The sequence below is a fragment of the Ips typographus genome, linkage group LG1 (genome assembly GCF_016097725.1).
Source record: "Ips typographus isolate SLU linkage group LG1, UJ_Ityp_2.0, whole genome shotgun sequence".
In the NCBI taxonomy this organism is placed as follows: Eukaryota; Metazoa; Arthropoda; class Insecta; order Coleoptera; family Curculionidae; genus Ips; species Ips typographus.
In genome coordinates, this window is record NC_138422.1 from 29,747,602 (window position 1) to 29,763,890 (window position 16,289).

Sequence of the window (16,289 nt, forward strand, 5' to 3'; positions counted from 1 at the left end):
AGTCTTCGATCTAAATTAGGAGAGTTTGTTAATTTGGCAACATTGCAAGCAAACACACTTCAAAGAAATTAATTGAACTTGTCAGTTTGAACAGATTGGAAACACTCTTCAAACCAAAATTGTAGAATTAGTCAGTTTGATAACATTGCAGATACTCTTCAAACCAAATTAGTAAAATTAGTCAGTTTGGCAACATTGCAAACACACTTTGATCTTAATTAGTAGATCTAAAATAGTAGAATTTGTCAGTTTGACAACATTGCAACTAAATTCCGAGTTTGAAGTCGAAATTTAGTTAATTTCTGAGTTTGAAGTAAAAATTTAAGAAAAATAACGTCTGTGGCCCTTGTATGCTTTTTTGAGAAAAATAATTTTCCTTTTTAAGCACTTTTTTCACGGTTTTAGTGCTTTTTAATCCTGACTTTCATCTAACGAGTACATGGTTGCGTAAACGATATTTTATACACAATTTATTCACTTGAATTCACGGTTGATGAAGTGTTAATACTTCATGGATGGTTTTGCTCGATAGTTGTAACAGAATTACGCAACGTTATGTGGAAGAAAAATGCATTAGAAATAGGTACCCAAAAAATATAACTTATTGGCTAAAAACAATTTTAAATATCGAATGTTCTATACAGAGTGACAACGATTATTTGAAGATATACAAAGAAAATAGGATAATTAGGTGAAATGACACTAGTCCACGTGATATTATTCCCACTTGCAAATGAATGATCATGTGACAAACTGTCAGATGATCAGTCAAAACAATTTAAAGAAGTAGGAATTTAATATGGCGCCTTTCAGAAATACTGACTGAAATTGTGTTTCATTGCAATTACTTTTCCTTCATTTTCAATCACAGTTTGAGTAAACTAAGGTTTTTTCTGGAAAAAAATGCACTACACCCCTGGATTTTAAATTTAATTTCTTACTTACACAGCAAATTTCAGGGTCGTAACCACCAGATTTGCAGTATTTTAACTGTATTTTCGTTTGTGCAAAATCTGCAGTACGTTTTTGGATTTTAATGTCAGTTTATTGGCTGTAAATAAAGTTTCAGGGCCGTAACCTCCAGATTTCAAAAATACCGACTGAAATTGTATTTTATTGCATTTTAACCGACTTGTCTGTATTTTCAATGATGTTTAGTACAGTCTGGCTGAAGTAAGGGTTGATTGTGAAAAACATGCAGTACGTCACTGGATTTTAATTTCAGTGTCGTAACACCCGAATTTCAGTCTTCATGAAAAACAGGAAAAACCATTTGCTTTTGACATTGTGACGTAAAGGAGTAAAAGTAGTAATAGTCAATGTCAGAAGTTCATTGGTTTGAAAATGGCAATGATATCACGTGAATAAGTGTCAACTTGCTGCTCTTTTTTGACTTAACGCACATGATTTACGCAAATATACATGGTATGACAAATCACGTGGACTTACCATTAGACAACCTTTGGCTGGTCATGTGACGGTTATATTTTATTACAGTTACGTGTAGACGTCGCAAATTCAATCAGTTTGTGATAACCAAACGTGGTTAGTTTTCAAAATTTCAGTAAACATGTCACTATCCAAACTTATAGACGCATATCATCGAACACTACACAGACGATTCCTGTTGGTTCAGTGCATACAGACCGGTTTGCTAATGTCAACAGGAGATGTGATTTCTCAACAGTTTGTAGAAAGACGAGGATTTAGGGAGCACCATTACAAAAGAACGCTGCAATTCGCTTTCCTTGGTTGCTGTTTAGTGGTAATAAGCTTTTGATATCGTTTATTGCAAAACGCACAAATAATGATAAAGTAATTATACTTTTCATACAGAGTGAGTCAGGATGAATTGTATTTATTTTGCATTGAGCTTATCGAGTGTTTAAAGGAGAAATGTGTGTATTGTCATTCCAGTTCTGATCTGTAATGGTTAAGCTCGGTTCTCATGTATCCGGAATTATAATGGTAAACTGTACTCAATTTGGTAGTGTTTTTTTAGGTTAGTAGATAGGAAATTTAATAAGGATTCCAAAAATGTGCTTAAAACTGTCATTTTCACACCACAAATGGGTTTTACAGGCGATTTTGTCCTTGACTGTCCTTTCAAACTGCGTTTCTGTTAGTTCAAACTTTGACACTGTTTTTCTCTCTGACTGCACTCAATTTGGTAGTGTTTTTTTAGGTTAGTAGATAGGAAATTTAATGAGGATTCCAAAAATGTGCTTAAAACTGTCATTTTCTCACTCCAAGTGAGTTTAACAGACGATTTTGTCGCTGACTGTGTTTTCAAACTTTGGAAGCACTTTTCTCCCTGACTGTACCGAATTTAGTGATATTTTTTTAGGCTATTGGATAGGAAATTTAATAAGGATTCCAAAAATGTGCTTAAAACTGTCATTTTCACACTACAAGTGGGTTTTAAGGCGATTTTGTCCTTTACTGTCCTTTCAAACTGCGTTTCTGTTAGTTCAAACTTTGACACTGTTTTTCTCTCTGACTGTACTCGATTTTTTAGTGTTTTTTTAGACTATTGGATAGGAAATTTAATAAGGATTCCAAAAATGTGCTTAAAACTGTCATTTTCACACCACAAATGGGTTTTACAGGCGATTTTGTCCTTGACTGTCCTTTCAAACTGCGTTTCTGTTAGTTCAAACTTTGACACTGTTTTTCTCTCTGACTGTACTCAATTTGGTAGTATTTTTTTAGGTTAGTAGAAAGGAAATTTAATGAGGATTCCAAAAATGCGCTTAAAACTGTCATTTTCACACCACAAATGGGTTTTACATGCAATTTTGTCCTTGACTGTCCTTTCAAACTGTGTTTCTGTTAGTTCAAACTTTGACACTGTTTTTCTCTCTGACTGTACTCAATTTGGTAGTATTTTTTTAGGTTAGTAGAAAGGAAATTTAATGAGGATTCCAAAAATGTGCTTAAAACTGTCATTTTCACACCACAAATGGGTTTTACAGGCGATTTTGTCCTTGACTGTCCTTTCAAACTGTGTTTCTGTTAGTTCAAACTTTGACACTGTTTTTCTCTCTGACTGTACTCAATTTGGTAGTATTTTTTTAGGTTAGTAGAAAGGAAATTTAATGAGGATTCCAAAAATGTGCTTAAAACTGTCATTTTCACACCACAAATGGGTTTTACAGGCGATTTTGTCCTTGACTGTCCTTTCAAACTGTGTTTCTGTTAGTTCAAACTTTGACACCGTTTTTCTCTCTGACTGTACTCAATTTGGTAGTGTTTTTTTAGGTTAGTAGATAGGAAATTTAATGAGGATTCCAAAAATGTGCTTAAAACTGTCATTTTCTCACTCCAAGTGAGTTTAACAGACGATTTTGTCGCTGACTGTGTTTTCAAACTGTGTTTCTGACAGTTTAAAGTTTGACACCGCTTTTCTTCCTGACTGTACCGAATTTTGTAGTGTGTTTTCAGGTTATTGGGCAGGAAATTTAATGAGGATTCCAAAAATGTGCTTAAAACAGTCATTTCCTCACCACAAGTGTGATATTTATTTAGTGATATTTTTTTAGGCTATTGGATAGGAAATTTAATAAGGATTCCAAAAATGTGCTTAAAACTGCCATTTTCACACTACAAGTGGGTTTTACAGTCGATTTTGTCCTTGACTGTCTTTTCAAACTGTGTTTCTAACAATTCAAATTTTGACACCATTTTTCACCATGACTGTACCGATATGTTTTTTGTTTTTTTTTTGGCTACTGAATAGGAAATTTAATGAGGATTCCAAAAATGATCTTAAATCAAACATTTTCTTACTAGAAGTGGGTTTCACCAGCGATTTTGTCCCTGAATGTCCTTCCGAACTGTGTTTCTTTTAGTTCAAAATTTGACAATGCTTTTCTCCCAGACTGTACCACATTTTATACGGTTTCTCGAAGCAACTGAATAGGAAATTTAACGAGGATTTCAAAAATGTGCTTAAAACTGTCATTTTCTTATTCCAAGTGGGTTTTACAGGCGATTTTGTCTCTGACTGTCCTTTCAAACTGTGTTTCTGGCAGTTCAAACTTTGACACTGTTTTTCTAACTGACTATACTCGATTTTTTAGTGTTTTTTTAGGTTAGTAGATAGGAAACTTAATAAGGATTCCAAAAATGTGGATAAAACTGTTATTTTCTCACTCCAAGTGAGTTTAACAGATGGTTTTGTCGCTGACTGTCTTTTCAAACTGTGTTTCTGTCAGTTCAAACTTTGGCAGCACTTTTCTCCCTGACTGTACCGAATTTTGTGATTTTTTTTTAGGTTATTGGATAAGAAATTTAATGAGGATTCCAAAAATGTGCTTAAAACTGTCATTTTCTCACTCCAAGTGAGTTTAACAGACGATTTTGTTGCTGACTGTCTTTTCAAACTGTGTTTCTGGCAAAAAAAAATGGCAAAAATGTAAAGCAAAATAAAAAGTACGAAAAGTTAGTTTTCAAGACAATTTTTATGAATCTAATGTCAATGTCCTGCATCTAAGACTATTTTCAAGACTAAAATATTGAAATTTGTTTTCAAATTATGAAAACTTACTTCAAATGCAAATTTTACGTTTCTGATGTCACTTTTTGGTGTTCAAGTCAATTTTTAAGGTTTAAATGTATGAATTTGCAATAAAAAATTCTAGAAAAAGTGTTTTTTTATGTAAACAAGTCAATTTTGAATATTAAAGTCTCGGGATGTGTATGAAAACTGGTTAGAAACAATTTTTAATCTTCTGAAATCAATTTTTATCTTTTCTAAATCAATTTTTACAACTAAAAAATTTCAGTTTATTTGGAAACTATGAAAACTGGCTACAATAAAATTTTTTAAGCTTCTTAAGTCAGTTTTTCGTTTCCAAGAAAATTTTTAAGTTGGGTTGGGTTAGTTTTGGGTCTTTGAACGTAATAACTGAATTATCTCGTAAACGAAGTTTCACATTAGAATTGTATAAGAGATAATTAATTTTTCATCGTGAACAATAAATTTAAAAGAAACTGTAATTTTTGAAAAATATCCAAAGACGTAGAAAATAAGGCAAAAATATGAAAACCATCTTCCTGTATCTACGCTTCTGGAGAATTTTGGCAAACGTCATTCATAATGAGTATTAATTTATAGAGTGCTTGTTTCAAATTTGATCCAACAGTCTGACAGTTATGACAAAAAAAACGATTTTTTAAAGTGAAATTTGAAGAACTGTATTTTCCTTAGGAAGCCTTTTTCAGAAAAATGACATAATGTGTGTTAACTTATTTTTTGAATGGTGAATTATTGACATTTAAAACTGGACCACCCTGTATTATTGTACAGGATGGTTAAAGCTTTTATGGCAGGCCTTTTAAATCCTTAGTCTGATATACAGGGTGTTTCCAAAATCGTTCAAGAAACTTGGGGAATAAAATTTCAATTATTTGTTTATATTTTAGGGACCTGCTACAACTGGATGGTACAAACTCTTAAGCACCAAACTGGGACAAGAAAAAGACTTGTCCACAGCAGTGAAGAAAGTGGCGGCAGATCAATTGATATTCGCACCAGGATTCTTGGTGATCTTCATCACTGCATTGACACTGTTAAACGGCGGTAATATGCGGACTATCAAAAACAAATTAGATCTAGAGTACACGGATATAATTCTAACCAATTGGACGATATGGCCTGCAGTGCAAACGATCAACTTTTACTTTATGCCCTTGAAGTATCAGGTTTTGCTCGTGCAGTCGGTGGCCGTGTTTTGGAACACTTATCTCAGTTGGAAGACTCAACGAGATTAATTTACTGGACCTACCTTGAATAGTATCCACGATCAGCAGGAGTATCACTGCCGAACGATGCAACCACCCTCTGGGTTGCAACATTTTCTGGATCGTGCACAAATATAATCCACAAATTCACTTAAAATGCCCTGCACACATTACTAGGTGAGGGTTCCTTCAATTCTACAAACGAACACGAATCAGATCAGAATATCGATAGCGAGATAATTCGTTTCTGTACACTAGATTATCGATATCGACTCGACCGCAATTGAAAGTGTGCCACAAAGTATCGACCGACTGTATAGTGTTTCTTCTGCAATGAACGCCAAAGACCAACTGAATTTGTGTGGTAAAATGTCTTCGGCGCTGACGAAGAATTGTTAACAACCGACCAGTCACCTGTTTGGCATCGCCAGAAGGTAGAAAGCTGGTCGTAGGCACGGCGAGAGAGGAGATCGCGTATTACTCGAAAATTCCTCTTATCGATTCAAGAATTGATTTGTTGACGCATGATGTATTACTAAAGGGATAAGAATTATTTCAACAGAGTTTTTCGGGTGTATATCACCAAGTAATCAACTTAATAACCGTTTGTGTGGTAGATACTCTGATTTTTCATCAGAAGCTACCAAGAATGTTCATTTTTTGATTCTGTCTGAATTTTAACGTAAATTGAATAAAACATGGTCTGTTTTTCACCCATCTTCAATGGTTGTGATATTATTTGCGTCTTTACGGTTTTTGAGCTGTTTCTATCGAAAATGTCGGATATCTTTAGAATCTTCAACTTTAGAGACCTCAATGATGGCCAATTAGTCTTTCTTGAAAATTTGATATTTGATAAGAGCGTTACAACCTGAATTTAAACAAAACATACATACACTTGGCATAGTTGACATTAACTGAGTGAAGATGTAATAGTTTACAGGGTGATTCACCACAAACCACAGCGATTTTTGAAGGAAAATCCTAAAATGAAATTTAGTTGATTTTTACTAATTTCCAATCTTTTAAGGAAGTTTTTGTAGTTTTATAGCTTTATTGGACATATTTAGACAGTTGACAGGTTCAAGACAGTGCAAAACACGTGTAAATGACACAACCAAACGTCCCAACTGTCAAAATAACATTCGTCAACTTATAAAATGCAATTCAGTTGATTTTTACTGATTTTCAATCTATTAACTACTTTTAAGTAAGTTTTTGTAGTTTTATAGCTTTATGGGACATATTTAGACAGTTGACAGGTTCAAGACAGTGCAAAACACGTGTAAATGACACAACCAAACGTCCCAACTATCAAAATATGACTCATTAACCTATAAAATGAAATTTAGTTGATTTTTTCTAATTTCCAATCTTTTTTAAGGAAGTTTTTGTAGTTTTATAGCTTTATTGGACATATTTAGACAGTTGACAGGTTCAAGACAGTGCAAAACACGTGTAAATGACACAACCAAACGTCCCAACTGTCAAAATAACATTCGTCAACTTATAAAATGCAATTCAGTTGATTTTTACTGATTTTCAATCTATTAACTACTTTTAAGTAAGTTTTTGTAGTTTTATAGCTTTATGGGACATATTTAGACAGTTGACAGGTTCAAGATAGTGCAAAACACGTGTAAATGACACAACCAAACGTCCCAACTATCAAAATATGACTCATTAACCTATAAAATGAAATTTAGTTGTTTTTTACTAATTTCCAATCTTTTAAGGAAGTTTTTGTAGTTTTATAGCTTTATTGGACATATTTAGACAGTTGACAGGTTCAAGACAGTTCAAAACACGTGTAAATGACACAACCAAACGTCCCAACTGTCAAAATATGACTCATTAACCTATAAAATGAAATTTAGTTGATTTTTACTAATTTCCAATCTTTTAAGGAAGTTTTTGTAGTTTTATAGCTTTATGGGACATATTTAGACAGTTGACAGGTTCAAGATAGTGCAAAACACGTGTAAATGACACAACCAAACGTCCCAACTATCAAAATATGACTCATTAACCTATAAAATGAAATTTAGTTGTTTTTTACTAATTTCCAATCTTTTAAGGAAGTTTTTGTAGTTTTATAGCTTTATTGGACATATTTAGACAGTTGACAGGTTCAAGACAGTGCAAAACACGTGTAAATGACACAACCAAACGTCCCAACTGTCAAAATAACATTCGTCAACTTATAAAATGCAATTCAGTTGATTTTTACTGATTTTCAATCTATTAACTACTTTTAAGTAGCTTTTTGTAGTTTTATAGCTTTATGGGACATATTTAGACAGTTGACAGGTTCAAGACAGTGCAAAACACGTGTAAATGACACAACCAAACGTCCCAACTGTCAAAATATGACTCATTAACCTATAAAATGAAATTTAGTTGATTTTTTCTAATTTCCAATCTTTTTTAAGGAAGTTTTTGTAGTTTTATAGCTTTATTGGACATATTTAGACAGTTGACAGGTTCAAGACAGTTCAAAACACATGCAAATGACACAACCAAACGTCCCAACTGTCAAAATATGACTCATTAACCTATAAAATGAAATTTAGTTGATTTTTTCTAATTTCCAATCTTTTTTAAGGAAGTTTTTGTAGTTTTATAGCTTTATTGGACATATTTAGACAGTTGACAGGTTCAAGACAGTTCAAAACACATGCAAATGACACAACCAAACGTCCCAACTGTCAAAATATGACTCATTAACCTATAAAATGAAATTTAGTTGATTTTTACTAATTTCCAATCTTTTAAGGAAGTTTTTGTAGTTTTATAGCTTTATTGGACATATTTAGACAGTTGACAGGTTCAAGACAGTACAAAACACGTGTAAATGACACAACCAAACGTCCCAACTGTCAAAATAACATTCGTCAACTTATAAAATGCAATTCAGTTGATTTTTACTGATTTTCAATCTATTAACTACTTTTAAGTAGCTTTTTGTAGTTTTATAGCTTTATGGGACATATTTAGACAGTTGACAGGTTCAAGACAGTGCAAAACACGTGTAAATGACACAACCAAACGTCCCAACTGTCAAAATATGACTCATTAACCTATAAAATGAAATTTAGTTGATTTTTACTAATTTCCAATCTTTTAAGGAAGTTTTTGTAGTTCTATAGCTTTATGGGACATATTTAGACAGTTGACAGGTTCAAGACAGTTCAAAACACGTGTAAATGACACAACCAAACGTCCCAACTGTCAAAATATGACTCATTAACCTATAAAATGAAATTTAGTTGATTTTTACTAATTTCCAATCTTTTAAGGAAGTTTTTGTAGTTTTATAGCTTTATTGGACATATTTAGACAGTTGACAGGTTCAAGACAGTGCAAAACACGTGTAAATGACACAACCAAACGTCCCAACTGTCAAAATATGACTCATTAACCTATAAAATGAAATTTAGTTGATTTTTACTAATTTCCAATCTTTTAAGGAAGTTTATGTAGTTTTATAGCTTTATGGGACATATTTAGACAGTTGACAGGTTCAAGACAGTGCAAAACACGTGTAAATGACACAACCAAACATCCCAACTGTCAAAATATGACTCATTAACCTGTAAAATGAAATTTAGTTGATTTTTACTAATTTCCAATCTTTTAAGGAAGTTTTTGTAGTTTTATAGCTTTATTGGACATATTTAGACAGTTGACAGGTTCAAGACAGTGCAAAACACGTGTAAATGACACAACCAAACGTCCCAACTGTCAAAATATGACTCATTAACCTATAAAATGAAATTTAGTTGATTTTTACTAATTTCCAATCTTTTAAGGAAGTTTTTGTAGTTTTATAGCTTTATTGGACATATTTAGACAGTTGACAGGTTCAAGACAGTGCAAAACACGTGTAAATGACACAACCAAACGTCCCAACTGTCAAAATATGACTCATTAACCTATAAAATGAAATTTAGTTGATTTTTACTAATTTCCAATCTTTTAAGGAAGTTTTTGTAGTTTTATAGCTTTATGGGACATATTTAGACAGTTGACAGGTTCAAGATAGTGCAAAACATGTGTAAATGACACAACCAAACGTCCCAACTGTCAAAATATGACTCATTAACCTATAAAATGAAATTTAGTTGATTTTTACTAATTTCCAATCTTTTAAGGAAGTTTTTGTAGTTTTATAGCTTTATTGGACATATTTAGACAGTTGACAGGTTCAAGACAGTTCAAAACACGTGTAAATGACACAACCAAACATCCCAACTATCAAAATATGACTCATTAACCTATAAAATGAAATTTAGTTGATTTTTACTAATTTCCAATCTTTTAAGGAAGTTTTTGTAGTTTTATAGCTTTATGGGACATATTTAGACAGTTGACAGGTTCAAGACAGTGCAAAACACGTGTAAATGACACAACCAAACATAGTTGACATTAACTGAGTGAAGATGTAATAGTTTACAGGGTGATTCACCACAAACCACAGCGATTTTTGAAGGAAAATCCTAAAATAAATTTTAGTTGATTTTTACTAATTTCCAATCTTTTAAGGAAGTTTTTGTAGTTTTATAGCTTTATTGGACATATTTAGACAGTTGACAGGTTCAAGACAGTGCAAAACACGTGTAAATGACACAACCAAACGTCCCAACTGTCAAAATAACATTCGTCAACTTATAAAATGCAATTCAGTTGATTTTTACTGATTTTCAATCTATTAACTACTTTTAAGTAAGTTTTTGTAGTTTTATAGCTTTATGGAACATATTTAGACAGTTGACAGGTTCAAGACAGTTCAAAACACGTGTAAATGACACAACCAAACGTCCCAACTGTCAAAATAACATTCGTCAACTTATGAAATGCAATTCAGTTGATTTTTACTGATTTTCAATCTATTAACTACTTTTAAGTAAGTTTTTGTAGTTTTATAGCTTTATGGGACATATTTGGACAGTTGACAGGTTCAAGACAGTTCAAAACACGTGCAAATGACACAACCAAACGTCCCAACTATCAAAATATGACTCATTAACCTATAAAATGAAATTTAGTTGATTTTTACTAATTTCCAATCTTTTAAGGAAGTTTTTGTATTTTTATAGCTTTATGGGACATATTTAGACAGTTGACAGGTTCAAGACAGTTCAAAACACGTGTAAATGACACAACCAAACGTCCCAACTGTCAAAATAACATTCGTCAACTTATAAAATGCAATTCAGTTGATTTTTACTGATTTTCAATCTATTAACTACTTTTAAGTAAGTTTTTGTAGTTTTATAGCTTTATGGGACATATTTAGACAGTTGACAGGTTCAAGACAGTGCAAAACACGTGTAAATGACACAACCAAACGTCCCAACTGTCAAAATAACATTCGTTAACTTATAAAATGCAATTCAGTTGATTTTTACTGATTTTCAATCTAATAACTACTTTTAAGTAAGTTTTTGTAGTTTTATAGCTTTATGGGACATATTTAGACAGTTGACAGATTCAAGACAGTGCAAAACACGTGTAAATGACACAACCAAACGTCCCAACTATCAAAATATGACTCATTAACCTATAAAATGAAATTTAGTTGATTTTTACTAATTTCCAATCTTATAAGGAAGTTTTTGTAGTTTTATAGCTTTATGGGACATATTTAGACAGTTGACAGGTTCAAGACAGTGCAAAACACGTGTAAATGACACAACCAAACGTCCCAACTGTCAAAATAACATTCGTCAACTTATAAAATGCAATTCAGTTGATTTTTACTGATTTTCAATCTATTAACTACTTTTAAGTAAGTTTTTGTAGTTTTATAGCTTTATGGGACATATTTAGACAGTTGACAGGTTCAAGACAGTGCAAAACACGTGTAAATGACACAACCAAACGTCCCAACTGTCAAAATAACATTCGTCAACTTATAAAATGCAATTCAGTTGATTTTTACTGATTTTCAATCTATTAACTACTTTTAAGTAAGTTTTTGTAGTTTTATAGCTTTATGGGACATATTTAGACAGTTGACAGGTTCAAGACAGTGCAAAACACGTGTAAATGACACAACCAAACATCCCAACTATCAAAATATGACTCATTAACCTATAAAATGAAATTTAGTTGATTTTTTCTAATTTCCAATCTTTTTTAAGGAAGTTTTTGTAGTTTTATAGCTTTATTGGACATATTTAGACAGTTGACAGGTTCAAGACAGTGCAAAACACGTGTAAATGACACAACCAAACATCCCAACTATCAAAATATGACTCATTAACCTATAAAATGAAATTTAGTTGATTTTTTCTAATTTCCAATCTTTTTTAAGGAAGTTTTTGTAGTTTTATAGCTTTATTGGACATATTTAGACAGTTGACAGGTTCAAGACAGTGCAAAACACGTGTAAATGACACAACCAAACATCCCAACTATCAAAATATGACTCATTAACCTATAAAATGAAATTTAGTTGATTTTTTCTAATTTCCAATCTTTTTTAAGGAAGTTTTTGTAGTTTTATAGCTTTATTGGACATATTTAGACAGTTGACAGGTTCAAGACAGTGCAAAACACGTGTAAATGACACAACCAAACATCCCAACTATCAAAATATGACTCATTAACCTATAAAATGAAATTTAGTTGATTTTTACTAATTTCCAATCTTTTAAGGAAGTTTTTGTAGTTTTATAGCTTTATGGGACATATTTAGACAGTTGACAGGTTCAAGACAGTGCAAAACACGTGTAAATGGCACAACCAAACGTCCCAACTGTCAACATAACATTCGTCAACTTATAAAATGCAATTCAGTTGATTTTTACTGATTTTCAATCTATTAACTACTTTTAAGTAAGTTTTTGTAGTTTTATAGCTTTATGGGACATATTTAGACAGTTGACAGGTTCAAGACAGTTCAAAACACGTGTAAATGACACAACCAAACGTCCCAACTGTCAAAATATGACTCATTAACCTATAAAATGAAATTTAGTTGTTTTTTACTAATTTCCAATCTTTTAAGGAAGTTTTTGTAGTTTTATAGCTTTATTGGACATATTTAGACAGTTGACAGGTTCAAGACAGTGCAAAACACGTGTAAATGGCACAACCAAACGTCCCAACTGTCAACATAACATTCGTCAACTTATAAAATGCAATTCAGTTGATTTTTACTGATTTTCAATCTATTAACTATTTTTAAGTAAGTTTTTGTAGTTTTATAGCTTTATGGGACATATTTGTACAGTTGACAGGTTCAGGACAGTTCAAAATACGTGTAAATCCCATAGACAAACGTCCCAACTGTCAAAATATGACTCATAAACCTATAAAATGAAATTTAGTTGATTTTTACTGATTTTATAATAAAACGATTTTTTAAATTGAAATTTGGAGGACTGTATCTTCCTTAGAAAACGTTTTTCAGAAAAATGACACAATGCAAGTCAACTTATTTTTTGATTGGCTATCAAATGGTGAATTATTGACACTTAAAACTGGACCACCCTGTATAGTCTGTCAATTTAAAGTATTACCCTCCGCACTATTTTGCCAAAGATTCTATTCATATCTTAAGTGAATACCAATAAAAAGACTTTTCGAAGAAACTGTCACTAGTGAGTAAATTTAATGTCCTACTGATCTGTCCGAATAACTTACCAGGAAGTTCCTGCTATATGTAAGACTTATTATTTGCTTTCTCATCAACCATCCTGAGGCATTACACGAATCAGAAGCAATATTTGCCTAATATTTTCACATGCCGCATAATTATTGCTAAAGTGAAACCGGCCAGCATAATTGAAAATTAAATAGTTTGTAATTTAAAAATATTTCTCGAGGATATTTGATGGCTCTAATGAGAATTCCAAAGAAAAAATGTATTGGTGAATGTTCTGTTTTGTGTCTTTTTGTATTATTATTCAATATAGTGGATAAAACTGGATTTGTACCAAACTGTGTTATCCTGATTTTTGATTTGAGGTCTGTGGGCTGATTTGACTGTGGTTTGGGTCTAAAAATCAGCGCCTATATTTTGACTAATTTTGGCGCTTTTTCTTCTTTTGAAGAAAAATCTCTCTAAATTATCGTCTTAATCTTCAAATGGAATAAACGGATGTATCATCGCGTAGGTACGCATAGAAGACGTTAAACTTTCACGTATTTTTATCAAATCAATGACACATTTTCTCCTATTCTTCGCTTTGACGGTGATGTTCCGTTCGCGGTATTTGGCATATCGAAAGTTAAACATCAACCAAATTAAGCTTTATAATAACATCACTATTTTAAAATAATTTTCATATACACAGAGTGTCTAGAAAACCGGTTATCAAGTATTGCTATCTTGGAAATGGTAAGAATTACACGGTCGGTTAAATGAAGAAAGAGTTGCTTCATTTTGAACCTTTTGATATCTCTCTTGTACAATCATTTTTATTTTGAATTAATATTATAATAATCCTGTGCAAAAGATTAACGGCTTATACAACCATTTACATAAATATGGTCTTCGTAGTGCACCCGGCTTTCTTTATAGAGGTCGCTGCACGAAATTCGTATGTTAACTGTCATCTGTCATTTTTGACAATCACTGCTGGCGGTTGTCACGTCAGTCACTGTATTCTGTCGTGCGCACTAAATGTCACATTACTCAAATTTTCAATTTTAGTAATTTTGGTTTTGTAATATTCTAATTATTTAAACAATGAAATGTGATAATAAGAGTGAATTGAAAATTATTTAACGAGGATTTTCAATATTTTTAATCGAATCAACTGTGAAAAGTAAAATGAAGTCACGATTAGCAACCAGAAAATGACCAACTGAAGCAGGTTAATTGGTTTTTTGTTTTTGAAAATTTGGGATAGTTAGCATGTGGATGAGTGGATGATAAATGGGTCTAATTATGGCTGCTAAACAGCAGAACGAGGCCCTTGAAATTGATAACTGGGAGGAAATTGAAGAAACTGATGTAAGAATACTTTTTATTCCTCTCCATATGTTGCCATAAATGTTGGTTATTCCTCAAACCTCCTCTAGTGTAGCAACTAATTTTTTCTGTAGGTTTTAGAGAAAAAAATCAGTCAGATAATAATGCCCAGTCTAGAAGGAAGAAGGTACCTAAAACCTAAACTTCAGTTGTATTAATACTTTAAATTAAATTATTTTAGTATAAATGGTAACAGAGAGATAGGTCCAATCACAGTGACATTAACAGGTGATGATGCCCTTAGGTCACAATATGTCTCAAATGAGCCTGCAGTTAAAATTTTGAAAAGACCAACAAATGAAGGTAACTTAAATAAAGATGGTAAGAAAGCTGCGCCAAAAAAAACTCTACAACAAAGAGAACAGGAATATGCTCAAGCCCGTCTTAGAATACTTGGTGAATCTAGTTCAGGAAAAGCTGAAGAACGGCAAGTTATTTAATTAAGCTAAAGTAACATAAAATTGTTACTTTCTCTTGTAGGGTATGTATAGCGAAACCTGATTTAAAAGTAAAATCCACTGAAGCAAGTAATTTGGTAAGGCTTCCCAGAGGACCTGATGGAACGAATGGATTTACTTTTCAGAGATAATAGAAGTTATGACTGTGTTTGTTATTTAGTTAAGTAAAAGCATCATTTAATTTAATTTCTAACCATTTTCCTTTGATGTTTTATATGTGGATTGTTTCCAGGCATACCTAATCTAGAATAATTATTATTTCTTGTAATTTTTGTGTAATTCTACTTTTTGCCAGGTTAAACTGTGATTGTGATAATAAGTGACTATAGGACATCAAAAGTAAAAAAAGACCCATGGTATGCCAGATTAAAAATTATTAGGCTGAAACCCTTTTCATTCAAAGTTTATTGGCTGTGATGTTGAGTATAAAACCACTTAATAAGAAAAGAGATCTGGTTTAAACCAGATAATAGTTTTGTAATAAGCCAATTAAAGGGTATAAGAAGTTTATAACAATTATTAGTTCATACTATTGTTTTATACAAAGTGTTTCCTAATTGTTGTTCAATGTTACAGGAAGTTTAAATCTTTGAATAAATAAAGACATTGCCACATCCCAGTCACTTACAAAATGATGTATGAACAAAAAGTGTTTTTAATGTCTGACGAATGACACAATAAAGTTTTTGGAAATGGTGACTTGTTTATTATGTACCTACAGTTATAGACCAAATGATAAGTGTACATTTGGTAAATCCAAAACGGACCATAGGAAAACCGTGTAATTGACAGAGAAACGTAGATAATTGCATGCGTGGGACAAAGACAGAAAACGAAAAAATACCAAGTAGGCCATATTTTCAGTACGCTGCTGCCAAAATCCAATACCGTCGACAAAATGTATTGGATTTTGGCAACAGCGTACTGAAAATATGGCCTACTTGGTATTTTTTCATTTTCTGTCTTTGTCCCGCGCATGCAATTATCTACGTTTCTCTGTCAGTTACACGGTTTTCCTATGGTCGGTTTTGGATTTACCACACCTGTATAGACAGATAGACAAACAGTGGCAATGTAAGTGAAAATTAATTTAAGTAAGC

At 32.2% G+C, this 16,289-nt stretch overlaps 4 protein-coding genes across 4 annotated transcripts in view; 3 read left to right on the plus strand and 1 right to left on the minus strand.

Annotated features, from left to right (window-relative positions):
- Positions 1-6,078, minus strand: part of LOC145727842 (uncharacterized) — a 95,634-nt gene extending 89,556 nt beyond the window's left edge. The window contains 1 exon segment of the mRNA XM_081977687.1: positions 5,790-6,078. Within this exon segment, the coding sequence (XP_081833813.1) occupies positions 5,790-5,859 (70 nt within the window). The 5' untranslated portion in view covers positions 5,860-6,078.
- Positions 1-16,289, plus strand: part of Trm1 (tRNA methyltransferase 1) — a 171,049-nt gene that overhangs the window by 14,459 nt on the left and 140,301 nt on the right. The window lies entirely within an intron of this gene.
- On the plus strand, positions 1,523-6,469 carry LOC145727809 (mitochondrial inner membrane protein Mpv17-like). Its single transcript, XM_081977641.1, has 2 exons — positions 1,523-1,765; positions 5,428-6,469. The coding sequence occupies exons 1-2, from the start codon at positions 1,571-1,573 to the stop codon at positions 5,773-5,775; spliced, it is 543 nt and encodes a 180-aa protein (XP_081833767.1). The 5' UTR covers positions 1,523-1,570; the 3' UTR covers positions 5,776-6,469.
- Positions 14,358-15,885, plus strand: LOC145727815 (SUZ RNA-binding domain-containing). Its single transcript, XM_081977654.1, has 4 exons — positions 14,358-14,713; positions 14,806-14,858; positions 14,913-15,158; positions 15,212-15,885. Exons 1-4 carry the CDS (start codon positions 14,636-14,638, stop codon positions 15,318-15,320), a joined length of 486 nt encoding a protein of 161 aa, XP_081833780.1. The 5' UTR covers positions 14,358-14,635; the 3' UTR covers positions 15,321-15,885.

Coding starts and splice junctions, on each gene's coding strand:
- LOC145727809 (XM_081977641.1), top strand. CDS start 1,571: ATGTCACTATCCAAACTTATAGACGCATATCATCGAACACTACACAGA. Junction 1,766..5,427: donor TCCTTGGTTGCTGTTTAGTG/GTAATAAGCTTT, acceptor TTTATATTTTAG/GGACCTGCTACAACTGGATG.
- LOC145727815 (XM_081977654.1), top strand. CDS start 14,636: ATGGGTCTAATTATGGCTGCTAAACAGCAGAACGAGGCCCTTGAAATT. Junction 14,714..14,805: donor AGGAAATTGAAGAAACTGAT/GTAAGAATACTT, acceptor TTTTTTCTGTAG/GTTTTAGAGAAAAAAATCAG. Junction 14,859..14,912: donor CCCAGTCTAGAAGGAAGAAG/GTACCTAAAACC, acceptor AAATTATTTTAG/TATAAATGGTAACAGAGAGA.